Genomic DNA, 14,840 nt, shown 5'->3' on the forward strand with positions numbered 1-14,840 from the left:
ATCCAATTCTTATTTCATTAGTTTCATCTTCTCACATCAACTTAATAGAACAATTATTTGAGAGGATCCTCATCCCACTTTAAGGTCTTATAAGACTAATCGACATAATCTTTGATGAGTCACCAAGTCAAACAAGCAGTTAATCATACTAGATGTCACATCACAAAACAGATGGTTCATTGAGAATTTAAAATTGTAAAGTTCAATTATGGGCAAAATACAATTTAATTAAAACAAAATAAAACAAAATCCGGAAAACAAAGAAATACATGTTGAAACCAGTTTATGTTGCATATCCGTTCTATCGACCCCTTGTTTTGGTACACATTACACAATTGACCCTTATACTCATTTTGCTGCCCTACCAGCTGCAAAAAAATATGACACTATTGACCCAAAGAATATTACAATGAAAACATATCCACACTAAGAAAACACCATTAGTCGCAATTATAACAAATTTAATCCATCTTCCCCCAAATCAAACAACTACTACCTTTCCTCAAAAACGAGACCCACATACGCAAGAAACAACCGCCACTATTCACTAAAGTCGCACGTCAATCAATAAGAGCCCATTGGCGGCATCCCAAATGGTGGCATTGGTGGCATCCCCATTCCGCCCATGGGTGGTGGTGGACCATATCCTCCACCCATTTGGCTGCCACCCATACCCGGTGGAGCAGGTAGTGCAAGAGGGAGTAGCTGAGCATACATATTCTGCAAATTACAAGGGGAGAACATCAATAACCTTGATGATCTTTCAAATTACAAGCAAGATCAATAGATCAACAAGAAAAGCAGAATGAAAGGATTAAAAACCTGTTGTTTAACAATGTCCTGCTCCTCGTTCTCCTTTGCCTTGCTTTCCTTTATTGATTCTATCTTGTCCTTGATAAGTTCATCAACCTTACCAGTATATTCACGGATAAACTGCCATAGAACAAATAGATATTAGCAAGGTAAGTTAATATGCCAAGTGCAGGAGAGAAGGAAAACGACAAAACAAGATATGTTGTAGATGGTTCACCTGAAGCAGATATGGGAAGGCAAAATCAATCATATTGTTCAACCATGCTAGCTCAAGAGCAACATCTGGGCGAATCAGATCGTAACAAACAAACAGACATGAAGCAAAGCATTCCTTCTTTCCCTGCAAAAGCAATAGATTAAATTATTAAGTGGGGAAGTCTTTAAACTTGAAAACTCCAACAAGGATTTAATATTTTAGAAAACCTGCTCAATGAAATAAACAAGCAACTCTTCAGCAAGTTCACGATCCCCGGATTGTGAGGCAGTCTCCATTGCATCTTTGTAAACCTTGTCTTTCTTTGACAGAGCAATAGACTGTTTCCATCTACCGGCCTTCTTATAGATATATGCAGCTACGCGTCTCATCTCAAGAAGTTCGTGTTTCTCAATCTGCCAGAAGATACAAAGCGTATATAAAACGTGCACACCAGAAGAGCCACAACGTGGTACAATGAAAAAAATCTAACTGAACTCACCTTCTGTGCAAGCCCAATCTGGTCAAAGTTATCATGCAAATCAATAGATTCACGTAATCTATCATAATCTTCCTCCTCAACATATATTTCATTCAGTGCCTCATTCACAGCAGATACATTATTACTCTGAACTGCAACCATGTATGGTTTCACAAGAGGAAGTTGACCCGCCTGTAATTCATACAGTCAGAATAGAATACAAAAAAAAAAAACTAAAATTTGCATGACTGAAATGGTTGGGTAAGATACAAACCTTACGCATGATGTCCACAACACGTGTGTGGTCAACACGTAGCGCAAGGACATTGAGAACGTCATTGATAAGGTCGGGGTGTTCTTCTAAATAGAAGTAAACAGCCTTGTAATAGAGTTCAACATTTGCCACTTTAACTGCAATGTCCTTAAATTGCATATGATCCCAAGCTTCCGGAGAATGATTCATGACAGTGCTGGCAGCGTTGTCAAACTCGTCATATTGAATATATAAATAGGTAAGTTCCTTCCAGTGTTGTTGTTCATCACAAGCACGAATTAACTTTGGAATGTTAAGACGTGTTGAAAAGAGTTTTATATGCTCCATCAACTTCTCATGACGATATCTAGCATAGAGAACACCCAACTCAGTGAAGATCCCCATATGAGCCCGTTCCAACCCTAAACCACTCTCCATTAGAGATATCAACTCATTGAAACATCCTCTGTTTTGGTAGTATTCGCTGACCTCTTCCAGATCATCCACCTACATAGTTTCAGAGAAAAAAAAAGCGTTGAAATACTACTTGAAAAAACAATGATCGCCAGCATATATGTAAGAGTCCCCATGTAATAACTTCTAAATATAAAATACAAACATTCAAAACATAAATTGCAGTAGAGACCGCAATTTTAGCTCATTGCTCCATTTACTTGGGTCAATTCGGGTTAAATTTTTGTCTCTAATGAATAAGTAAAATATAAGAAAAACATTGGCTAAACATGAACCTAGTCAAAAGTAGCCCATAATAGCTTTTATGCATAAAGCCTCAATAAAAAACTAGATTATAGTTGCAATGATATACTTACTGCAATCAAATTTGACACATTAAAAAAAAAAATGTGTCGACCTGGCACGACTCGTGTACTAAAAAGGTACTTGTTTTCAGCCGATATCAGACCCACCCATATATCCCCTCCACTTGCACCCGTCTGAACCAAGGTAGAAATAAAGACACTAATTAATATGAAATATCCTCTAGATATTAATACGATAAAAGGTGTCACCTGGACTATAATATTGAGCCCACATATTTGAGCCAAACGGAACTCCTCGGCATCAACACAAGCAAAGCAAACTTCTTTCCACGTCTTAGCACTGTTTGCTTTACGAGCTGCATCCACAGCACCTTGAAACTGTTGGAGCCTCACAAGTGTAACAGCCAGCTTAGCCCAGTTGGATATGAAAGCATATATGATCTTGGCAGCTTCATACAAGGCTTCATCAAACAAACGATCACCAACATTATGAAGATTAGCAACATTCGGCATAAGGATAAATTCCTCGATGTCGCTTAATCTATCAATCTTTGCATATGCATAAATGAGCTCGCTATCCACCTTTGGCTCTTTGGTCTTGTCTCTCACCATCAGAAGATACTTCACCAGATCATGGTAACATTCTGTGTCCTCAGCAGCACGAATAACATCCAAGAAATGAGTAGCATCATCAGCACGAATAAATGATTCTATAGCATCACTCACTAGTCCTTCTCTGAGTTGAGCTTTAGCCACCTGACTCCAGACAGCATCTTCTTCAACACGGTATGCAAATTCAACAGCTCGTGGAATGCTTTGGATATTATCCAGCAAAACATCGACTGCTTGAACATTTAAGTTAAACTTTTTAAATATTGCAAACGCCTCTTCATAAAGCTGTGCTTCTACAGCCACCTCACCAACAGCAGGTCCATCAAAATTGTCTAGCCTATTGATGTAATCCATAACTCGTGATGGGTCTGCCTTAATGGCTGTCAAGATAAGCAAGTTTTGAAGATTGAAATTGCCACTGAAAGCAGAATTTTGGAGAACAATTTTCTCAAGGAGCTCAATTAGTTCATGAGGAAGATCGGCAGTCATGAAAGCTTTAACAGCAGCAGAAACCTGCTCGGGGCTCTTGCTCTCAGGCAAAGCAGTAGAAACAACTTGATCAATGAGCTGCCTTCGATATTCATTCTCCGGGTTAAGAGCTTTCTCCCAAAGATCACCATCCATTCTCTCCACAACATACCTATTACAGAAGAGTATAAACTTAGGTGGCACTATCAATTTTATATGTATAACTGTGAATCAAATATCTAAAATGTCACACTTGAGGACCTATATTATAAATATAACTAATAATATAAAACTATGTTTATTTACAGGAAAAAATATCATATAAATATATATAAACTTATATATAATTTTGCCAAATACCAATCCTGTATTTGGAATTAAGGTAATAAGCAATAATTTACTGCCAAGTCTAATTACCTTGCTTGCAACTTGAACAGAGAATTTTTGTTTGTTACATTGATAAGTTCATCATCACATTGCCCTCTGCGGTACGCAACGACGGCAAGTGTGGGATCACGCTTCTCACAGTATTTCCCCACAACACGTGAATCATAATATGGGTTGGTGGTAAGGAAGTGCTCTGGGTTGTTGTTGCTATCTATAATAATCTTACCCAAAGCATTATGGACATGGACATCTTGGCTTCCTTCACTTACAAGATGCTCCAAAAACTGAGTTAGTAATCGAAGACGATTCCTGTAAACAAGTAAATAATATAAGGATGCAAACTAACATAACAAACGTGAAGCACAACAGCGTGAAAGACAACCAACCTCTTTTCACACTCATCAACAAGAGGCTCAACTGGAAGCAGAGAGCGAACTGATAGGATCAGACCTTTAATGAAATCTTCAGGGCATTCATCATCAAGAAGCTGTCCTACAACTTGTGGAGCATTTCCAGGGTTAACCTGCGCAAATACCACATTATCCCTCGGATACACCAGCCTTTAGAAATTTAATTTGAACTATAAATGAAATCTTTGAAAAAACCATACCTTTTGAACATAACCTTCAATATAGCGAAGCATGTTGTTGGTATAGAGGTAGTGAGTGAGATCAGGAACAAAGCCAAAACGGTCACACACATTGATTAATGGCCTTGCATCAGGAAGCTTGGCTTCCATTAAGAAGTTCTTGGCTTTTTCAGCATCATAGAAATTTGATTCCCTTGTTACACGTTCAACCTCCTTAATTTGTCCAGTCTTTGCGGCTGCCTCAATGTACTTAAAGTGTATATCAGGATCCTCACTGTGAAGATGAGTGTTAGTGTATGCAAATAAATGGAACAAAAAATATATCAAAAAATTTTAAGTAGTATAATAATATACACTGAAACATCTGGTAGATTACCTGGAACTTAAATACGACCCCAAAAAGAAGTAAAGGCCTTCATATGATTTAAATTGCTCAAAAAGTTTAATACATGCTTCAACACCTAGCTGCTCACAGTATTCCTTGGCAACCTACAATCCACACAATTGCACCAGTCATTGCACAACACTCCTCATGTTTGACTTTAAACTAATAATAACCACCCATATAATAAAAAGAGTCATTGTTACCTGAACAATTATCTGAAGGTTTCCTCTCAAATTGACCAACAAAAGATCCTTCATGCACTCGAGTGCCCATTCCTTAGATAGAGTTCCAAAAAACTCTACAAGAGACTGAAAAAAGGAATCCAATTGGGTACCGTACTTGTTAAAAACCACATAGTAGACAAGTTGAGTGAGACAAACCTGTGGCTCTATTGCATGAGTATTCACAATGACACGTTTAATATCTGGCAATTCACTGTAATGCTGCAAAATGAAGCAGTGTGTCAATCAAGCAGATGATACAGCTTCCGAGAAAGACATTTTTTATGGACATTAGCCAACCTGAAGGGCTCGGACATAAAGTCCTGCTTTCTCACAAAGTTGAGCAATCCTAGGCCGATCATAATGGCTGAACATACCATTAGCTAATATCGCATCAGCAACGTTAGGGAATGTTACAAGGTTGATTTCAAGGACCTGTGTGTAATAATAAACTTGTGAGGCTACATCTATCCTAAATGGGTATATAGTAGTGATTTACCATCAAATGAATGTAACCTTCGTTTGGAGGTGAGCATGTTCCGGCAAATTAGGCTTCAATACATCCAAAAGAAAAGCTGTTGCCTCCCGTATCAAGTTTCTCTGAAGATATGAAAGGCATGCATTTAAAATTGATATGAAAAGGAAGTTACTTCTATTAATTATAGGAAACTGTGCAAGATAAAACGTTATTAACATAGCAAACAGACCTGAAGGAAAAGATCTGTGATGGTGTTGTAATCAACAGGACAACCTCCTTCCATTTGCGACATCATCAAAGCAAAGTTGACAGCTCCCTGCAAAAAGCAACAGCGTTACCAATCCTACTTCCAAGCAGTTTAAATATGGAACCCCAAACTAAAGAAACAGCTTTTTTAATGCCTGGTGAAGAAGATGAATCAAAGGATAACCTACACATCTCCACTAGCAGCTACATTATTCACAAATCTACTAGCGTTAATATAGAATACCTGTGGGTCCGTTCGAAGGATTGTTTGCAGAAGGAACAAATAATCAGGTGAATACCCAACCTGCGCCAATTCAGAAAAAACTTGATGCAAACTATGGAGAATATCGAAACTCTATTTACACAGAAAGCATATTATCTATAGGGTAGCGCGTACAAAGTAAAGCAAGAAGAGTAATGCTTACCTGCTTGGAGTAAATTAATATTTTGTCAAACTCCCTTCTCTCAGCAAAAGCAGCTACAACTTTTGGGGTTGCCCTGGCTTTGATGTAAATTTTCAATGCGAGATCATTGTCCACAGTCTACAATTGAAGGAAAAGAAATGGTAAACACAAGGACAATTTGCTGATGCAAGTAAACCCAAAACCTTTGACTTTTTGAACTTGATACCTTCACAAGGTCTCCAAGTTCCTCGCTACATTCCAGCTTGTCTTCAGCTAACCAATTCTCTAAAAGATTCTTTTTGTTTTGATTAACAACTAAGCGGGATAATTCCAAGGATTCAAACGCATTTAGTTTTCCTTTCGTCAGAAGGGTCCCAAAGTACTGCAGTAATGGCGGTGTTTGTCCAGCTTGCACAGGTACACTCTTCAATAGAATGCATACATGTTAAACAGAGTAATACAGAAAGAAGTTTTATTAAATTATTACAATAGGAGATGTAGATACCTGAAACTTTGCAACTGTATCTGGTGTACGAAGAATACCCTGAGGAGATTCTGCAGCAAGCTCGGCAGCTTCTTTGTACTTGGTTTGGGCAAATAATTCTTGGAAACGCTGAACAACCTGAGATACAAATATGTGAATTAGTCAATAACTTTACATGACAATACCTGTATAAAACCTATATGCATTCATTTGCAATCTTGAAAAAGTTAGGTAGTTTTTTGCCAGTATACATCGTATTTTCATGGGGGTCGATTTATAAAATTATTCATGACATATTAAACCATGAAACTCATCCCATGAGATTCAGAATCCATTAAGCTTTTTGACATGCGGCACATGCAAATTTGACTCAACTCTGGTCCTCTGGATAGGCTATACGTAACCATCACAGCATATTGAATAGTCCATTTCTTGAAATTACGTTAGTTAGCTGTAACGTTTAACATGTAAATGGATGAGATTTCCCTGTTCGGAATACCCCAGGAATGCGAGCCTTTTTAACACAGATGTACGCGAGAAGACGGGATAACTCAAGGCTCTTACAAACATATGATAGCTGTAATTATCATGCCAGAACTTCTACGGTTGTTTTTATTTCAATGATTGTAACTTTAGATATTAAGAGCATATTAACTTCTACTTCTTGTGTTGTACATAAAATTCATATTTCATTTCTATACTCACTTATGATTCTGGAATATAAGAGTAAAACAGGCCTAATCATAGCAGAAGACACGTATAAAAAATTCATTCACTCGACTTTGGAAGCTCATTACTATATTCAAACAGACTAAGCAAGTTTACCAAATTCTCTGCACCAGGTAGATTTCCTCGTTTGGCAAGATTGACAGCAAGCTCCAAGTTGTTCAACTGCAAGCACGTCAAATTTATAAGCCAAAAGCTAAATTTACATGTCAATTATTGATGGAAGAGCTTGGAAACTTACCTGTCCACTAACAAATGGCACGATTGTTGATTCATTAACAGTGGCAAGTAGCACCTGTCCACGTCTATTAACTGCATAGAAGCCCCCTACTGATGAGGCTTCAGATGTCAAGAAAATTGGATCTGGGCTAATTCTGTTTCTATATACTGCAGTAGCGGTTTCAAGATCATATACAAAAAGAAGCCCAAGCTTGGTGATGACATAAATTAAACCATACTTGTGGGATATCTGCAAATTCAAAAACAAATATGCTTAATCACATTGCACTTGCACCCCACTATCTCAAAAAATAACAAAAACAAAAAGTACCTGCATGGCAACAGGAAAATCATCTGCAAAGTCGGGAGGGAAAAATAGATCTGCTTGTTTCTTGGTAAACGAGGGCTTCCCTGCACAACCAATTGCAATTGAAAAGGGGAAATTATTAGATGAGAACTATATCTACATAAGAGGAGCAGCAACAGGAAGACACCACAATTTTCAGGACTAAAAAAAAAGACTGAAATTTAACAAGTCAAACAAAAAGCAACTGTTATGAATGAAAGATGTGTGGAGGGTAGAACCTGGCTGGGCGCCAAGCTCAATGACATGCAACTTTGATGTAACCTGTCCAGCATTAGAACTTTTTGTTGCAAAAGAAATGAGAATGGAAGGATTCTCGTTGCCTGGAACCTGGAGACATAATAATAAATGATCAATATCGATGCACTGACTTATATATGGTTTCCAAGTATTTTTAATATAACATCAAAAATCATACTTTCAAGGAAGCAAATGATGCTGCATGAGCTTCAAGTGCTTGACTTCGCTGCTGATCAACAGAATACAGCTGCATATTTCCTTTGACTAGCTGGGGTCTCTGTAAAATTAAAGGCATAGGGATGTTATGACAGCTAGAAAGTCAAATACCAATCTACTGCACATCATGCTTGATAATGCGTCAACTTATAAATGTTGAGATTTACAATTACCGAAGATGAAAAATCATGATAGTGAAATATTCCTAAGTTGCTGAACCAGGTGACAAATTTATTGACCTATCCAGAAGTCTACTATCTACCTATAAATCATATATGGATCTCCTGCCTCGAGAACATGTCCATAAAAATAGTAATTGAACAAAGAACATTTATTAGACAAGCCTATAGCAGCATAAAAGGGGTACGTGATGATGACACCAAGAACCAATACACGGTTCTTGTTTAACATGAAAAGTGAACAAGCCCGCAGCATCACGTCTACATAAAGGTAGTATCCAATGAAAGCAAGCTAAAACAAACAAGGATATAAATCTAAGCCATATTTACCCTTCATATTTCTTTAGTATGAAAGCTTGGGCAGTCACATATACAGTTACGTGCAGTCAAAGAAACTATATCATACTCTCATCTGGCCTATATGCAATTAAACGACATCAAGAAATGTTGATGCACAGCATCTTATGATCATCAACAGTAAAAATCACCTTGAACATCAAAACCCAAATTAAGCATAGCAACCTATAATCATGAAGAATCCTAGATTATATATGTGCAATTGTGCACACATTATTGAAAGAAGAAGATCTTCTAAAGCTGTACATCGGTCATACCTGGTCTATTCACTGAAATAGAAGAGATACAGTGTAGAACAGAACATGCAATCCAAAAAAAACACAAACAATGAAGGTTTCACTCAAGTCAAACATAAGTGGACATCATATCTACTAGCAACCCTTAAAGATAAATGTTACACTAAAAAAACACTAATAAGAATAGGAAATAACGTTTAAAGAAAAAATAAGGTTCACAATATGATTGAATATAACTCTGAGTATACTATAGCAACAAACCTCAGGTGAGCCAGGGGCAATTCCAATCAACACCAACCATTTCTCAGATGGATCACATTTGTAGTTAATAATCTGATTGTTTGATAAATTGGCTGTCCTATCAAACATCTTCACAGGTTCAGAATCACCTGCGCAAAAAAAAATAGATTGACCAAATTGCAATATCCGGTACCTCTAACTTACATACAAAACAGAAGTAACGAGTCATATTACTTAAGGAAAACAAAGGCAATGTACCTTCAATTGACCAATGATACACTGAGGTCTGGGTTACCATTCCCAACATTTTAGGTGTAATCCACTTCCAAAACACAACCTGGAGATACAATTGCAAAAAAAAATCACATAAAAGTCAACTTTAGCAATAAACGGGAGATAAGTTGCAAATCACTAAATAAAATTTTAAAAAAACTTATTACCTGCTCAGGCATCTGATGGGACTTCATTTTCGCTTTCATCTCGATATTAAATATTTGTAGGTGATCTTGAGTTGTCCCGGGAAGTTGAGCTTTAAAAAAAATACAGTGTTGATTAGCTATATACCTAAATACTTACTGAGTTACTTCACTGTTTTCTAAGAGACCTATTAAAAGTTGCATCTTTATTGGTACATTATGCTACAAGAGAATCAATAAGTATCTATTACATTTCAAAGTTATTAAAAAACTGATTTAAAACGGTTTTAAAGTTCTAAGTTTGGCAAAGCATAAGCCTATTACAGAGATCAGATAGGCTGGATCTAAGTTTATCAATTCATTTATCGAAGAGCAAGCCAGTTCCACTAAAGAAATAACATCACCAAACAGTTCATAGAATCACAAACTAACAAAAAAGAACATAAGTATACCTTTTAAAGCCAAAATCTTGGAAATCGGATTCATAAGAGCAGAGTCGGCCGTAATTGGCCTCCTCAACGGTTGCATTGGCATGTTCATATCGATAATCACCACACTATTCTGAGGCGAAGTTTCACGAACACATATAAACTTATCCGACTCCATCGTTACATTAGTGAACGTAATAAACTGTGGATTGATCCCTATACTCGATAACTGCCACAATAAAAAAAAATCAACATATTCAAAAAAAAAAAATCAAACAAGTAATCCTCCGAATCACTAGATCACTACTAGCTACACTTCAATTCATTTCATTCAACAGATCTAAAAATACACAAAATATATGTATATATATATATCTACTATATATCTACAATTCTAACAAATCGAATCGAAGAAGCTCGAAAACCGACTAAGCTAATTCAATTCACTATCTAAAAGTGCAAATTACAGCAGGAATGGTGCTCAATTATACATACAGAGCTAGGTTTTTAACTATAATAGTGTAAATCTATAAATCTATATATACTCTATGTAGATATATATATATATGTGTGTGTGTGTGTGTAGATATAGAGAGAGAAAGAGAAATACCGTGAGAGCTTCTTTCATAGTAATCGGAGCGTTAGCAGCCGCCATGGTGACGGACGGGGGGGATCAAAACGACGACGGATCAGATGCGGTTGTTGTGATCTGTATCTATATGTATATATATATATAATAATAATGATAATAATTAGGGATTTGATCTCTTGGAGTGAGAGATCTAGAGAGAGAGTATTTGAATATTTTTGATTTTGATTGATAGTGGAAATTGGTGAGAAGGCAAATTAGAGTGATTTGGTTGTTACAGAAAGAAAAACACAGGGTGTGTGTGTGTGTGAAGATGCCTTCTTCGATGGAGAAATGGGAAGTATTTCGGTTTTTTCTACCACTACTTGTTGTACTATCTTTTTATTTATTTTTTATTTTATTTTATTGTCATTATTATTTTTTTTCTTTACATGTGTAAGTATGAAACTAATAAGAAAAAAGCTTGTGGTGTTTTACATTTACAAAAATGACACAAAACTTTTTAATATTGGCTAGTCAAGTTACGAGGAAAGGATGGTATATTTTAGTCGATGTTTACAGTCTAACTTAGATATATTCATTACTAGTGCTTAGACCTCGTGCGATGCATGGACAACCCTAAATAATTTTTCTTAAACTTTATTTTAAGATTATATCAATGAATAAATATAATTGAGTTGGACATAATAAAAATATTCTTATGAGTTGATTAATTTAAAGAAGAAGAATGCTAGATATACCTTGGGATTTATTAATGATACACGAGAGCTTAAAATGCGTACATTGCACGCCGGAGAGAAATTATAAAATGGATTGCCCATAGTAGGCGCATATAAGAAGGATTATGTTGGTTATCTGGATGTGATAGGTATTATGAATTTCCCCCACTTTGATATATAGACCCACGTGGATGCGCTATAACCTTAAATAATTTCTTTAACACCAGTTCAAGCATGCATGTAGCGAAGTAAATGTACTCCTATTACAACTAATGACCATTTTTTAAAAAATGACTTAAAATGCATAGAAAAGTCTTATTTAACACTAAAATAAACCAAATATACCTCATAATTTTCATCACAAATTTGATAGGCTGTTCTTTGTATAAGATTTGAAATTTGTTGATCATTCATTTTAACTCCAATAGCACCAGTGGCATCTACAATCCTAACTTGCACATTAAACCTACCAAAAAAAAGAGATACGATTTTACCACACAACTTAATGATTATAGAGTTTTAATATGAAATATAAATATATACGTAGGATTGATGAGAACTCCTTCCTTGTTACATGAACAACAAATCCACATTTTGTTGTCCCTTAAAGCATCAATAATGTCGATTGCATCCATGTAGAGATCGGTCAACTTAACTTCTTGAGAACAGTTCACACATTCCATTGAATACCATAACTGGTCGGTTGGAATAAAACTGATTGTTGCAACAACAACCACTTTATCAAACTGTCAAAATGAAAATGTTTATACATTAAAATGTTAAAAAGCTAGTTATAAATTTGAAAGAAAGTTATGTTAAAAAGTAATCTAATCAAAAAAGAAAAATTCACAAACAATGAATACTTACATGTTCGTCCATCAGGATCATCTCAATACTACCTATGTTATTAACATCTCCATATAAAGGTTGCTTCCATAGACGCAAATTCTAACCGTTATCGTACATGGCTTATTATTTCGCAAATTTCTAATTGAAACATGGTTTAGTGAAGCCATGCTAAAATTGATCTGTTATGTGTTTACGTGTTGAAATGCCTTAAAACTGAATGGAAGTGGCCTTATATAGACATAGACATGCAAGGAAGTAACCGCCACAAGCAATACACGAACGGTTACATATTCAAATTTTTGAAATTTTGAACTTCTTGAAAGTATAACTAATCCGTTTTCGAAAATTTGAACTTCTTATAAAAGTAACTAATCCGTAGACCTTCCAAGGAGCAATATTGTAATGATTTTTGGGCTTTCTTGCATTTTTAAGCATGCCACATAGGCAATAACTAACAAATTTTGAAGTGAGATTTATATAATGTTGGGATTCTTATTTTTATTAACCATTAACTTAATCACCTTTAAGATATTTAATTAAGAAGGTTTGAACATGATAAATTTTTTAAAGACATGTGACTACCAAGTCAAATTGGTAGTATGTGAAAAAGATTTACACATAAATAAGTAATTGGTTTAAGACTATTGGATGAAATCATCTTGGGTCATATTTGGATAAGGAAAGTGATATTCATACCACCAATTTTGATTAATGTATCATAATCTACAAATTGTATAGCTGACTGTATAAGCCGATAATGTACAGTTGTGGTACATTCATAAAAAAAAATGATACGAATATCATTTCTCTTTGGATAGTGTCTTGTATATCTACTCGTCTAGGAATTCCAAAATAAGTTATGCATTATATAAAGATGAAAAAATGAACGCTTATGAAACAGGTTTAAAGCGGGTTTAGGTCGAATTAACTAGACATATTATTGATCATTACATATCTTTCAAGAGTTCCACCTACATATAACTTACTGTATTCAACTTTAGTTATTTTAATACAACATAATATACATATTTGGATTAAACAAAATTATGATTTATTGATCATAAATATAACGCATGTATAATGTAAAAAAATAAATTAAATTAAAAAGCGAAACCTTATTCTAATTGTACAAGATGTTACTCAAATGTATTTGTTAGAAGAAATTAACTACAAATGAAGAACGTGAAAATCGCTCTTGTAAATATGGTGTTTTAGTACCCGATTTTGCCAAGATTCAAAATTCAAGTTACGATTTCGTTATATAAAAGATACATACATGAATAAAGTATTAGCTTTGAGCTTCTAATGCAAATAATAGCTACAATGAGGGGGTAAACTAAACTATTGTATTTACGTATTATTTATTGTTTTACTACAATTTGGTGATTAACACCCCATGAAAAAGACGTGTGGTGAAATAAAAAAATAGTTGGGTGGTGCGATCTGCTTACTCACTTGATCCGTATATCATTTATTGACCATGTTTTGCGTGGTGTTTTCTATTTAGCCGCCTAGTGAAGCCTTGGTTCGTAGTAGTACAAAAAAGGTGTCTCTAGCATTGGCGGATCTTCAAAGTTTGAGCGGTGGGGATTAGATTTTTTCTTTTTTTTTTTTCATCGTTATATTCCGGATATTATATTATGATCATGCAATAAACTAAATTGGGTAGGGTCAAAAAAAAAACACTAATAATCTAAGTTTTTCATTCAAATTATCAATACATAGTTTCTAATCAACAAAACACTATAAAGGCTTATGAAAGTACAAAGAGAAAAGGCATTAATTGTGGTGTGGGAGGAAAACATTGTTATGTAGATTGTGGATTGTGGGCTAAAACATAAAATTACGAATAGACTAAGTGAATTGTGGGTTATAAAAACAAAAAAAAAATAAATTTTAGCTTTTGCTGGAGCCTAAAACTCAAAAAAGGGATGAAGACCTTGTTACATGGATTGTGAATTGTGGGATAAAACTTATAATTATGAATGAACTAAGTAAATTGTGGATTATAAAAACTAAAAAGATAAATTTTATTGGACTATTAAGTTTATTTAACATATCAAAAGTTATTTTAAAAAATAATCCTTGTGGGCCAACTTAATAAATATAAAAAATTTTATATGAAATACGGGATATATTAGTACTACTAAGCGAAATAACAGCGGTGGTCCAAGCCCCCACTAGTCCCCAAAGAGAACCGCCCCTGTATGTTAGAAATTCGAAATGAGTTTCCGTATGCTAGCAAGTTATCCATGTAATGCAATGCGGC

General features: G+C 35.2%; 1 protein-coding gene across 2 annotated transcripts; it reads right to left on the bottom strand.

Moving 5' to 3' along the window:
* Nucleotides 1-253: 253 nt before the first annotated feature.
* On the bottom strand, nucleotides 254-11,326 carry LOC122587321 (clathrin heavy chain 2-like). Of its 2 annotated transcripts, XM_043759455.1 has the most exons (30): nucleotides 11,025-11,325; nucleotides 10,439-10,643; nucleotides 10,011-10,099; nucleotides 9,829-9,907; nucleotides 9,592-9,719; nucleotides 8,521-8,619; nucleotides 8,324-8,432; nucleotides 8,070-8,149; nucleotides 7,761-7,988; nucleotides 7,619-7,684; nucleotides 6,815-6,931; nucleotides 6,536-6,733; nucleotides 6,331-6,447; nucleotides 6,150-6,209; nucleotides 5,889-5,975; nucleotides 5,698-5,781; nucleotides 5,482-5,616; nucleotides 5,341-5,403; nucleotides 5,164-5,268; nucleotides 4,952-5,064; nucleotides 4,597-4,849; nucleotides 4,373-4,509; nucleotides 4,017-4,295; nucleotides 2,769-3,771; nucleotides 1,762-2,247; nucleotides 1,509-1,679; nucleotides 1,237-1,422; nucleotides 1,031-1,153; nucleotides 823-933; nucleotides 254-720 (listed from the first exon to the last, which is right to left on the bottom strand). In XM_043759455.1, exons 1-30 carry the CDS (start codon nucleotides 11,067-11,069, stop codon nucleotides 565-567), a joined length of 5,112 nt encoding a protein of 1,703 aa, XP_043615390.1. In that variant the 5' UTR covers nucleotides 11,070-11,325; the 3' UTR covers nucleotides 254-564. The 2 variants fall into 2 exon arrangements, with proteins under 2 accessions (XP_043615390.1, XP_043615389.1); XM_043759454.1 differs by having other exon boundaries at nucleotides 5,164-5,403; nucleotides 11,025-11,326.
* Between the last annotated feature and the right edge of the window lie 3,514 nt (nucleotides 11,327-14,840).

This window comes from Erigeron canadensis, chromosome 2 (genome assembly GCF_010389155.1).
Source record: "Erigeron canadensis isolate Cc75 chromosome 2, C_canadensis_v1, whole genome shotgun sequence".
NCBI lineage: Eukaryota > Viridiplantae > Streptophyta > Magnoliopsida > Asterales > Asteraceae > Erigeron > Erigeron canadensis.

What these genes read in the sequence shown, in the direction of transcription:
- LOC122587321 (XM_043759454.1), bottom strand. Translation starts at nt 11,069, where the DNA reads ATGGCGGCTGCTAACGCTCCGATTACTATGAAAGAAGCTCTCACG. An exon ending in TACCTGGTGCAGAGAATTTG is followed by an intron (nt 6,932 to 7,618) that starts GTAAACTTGCTT and finishes TTTGTATCTCAG; the next exon opens with GTTGTTCAGCGTTTCCAAGA. An exon ending in TTGTGGACATCATGCGTAAG is followed by an intron (nt 1,680 to 1,761) that starts GTTTGTATCTTA and finishes TATGAATTACAG; the next exon opens with GCGGGTCAACTTCCTCTTGT.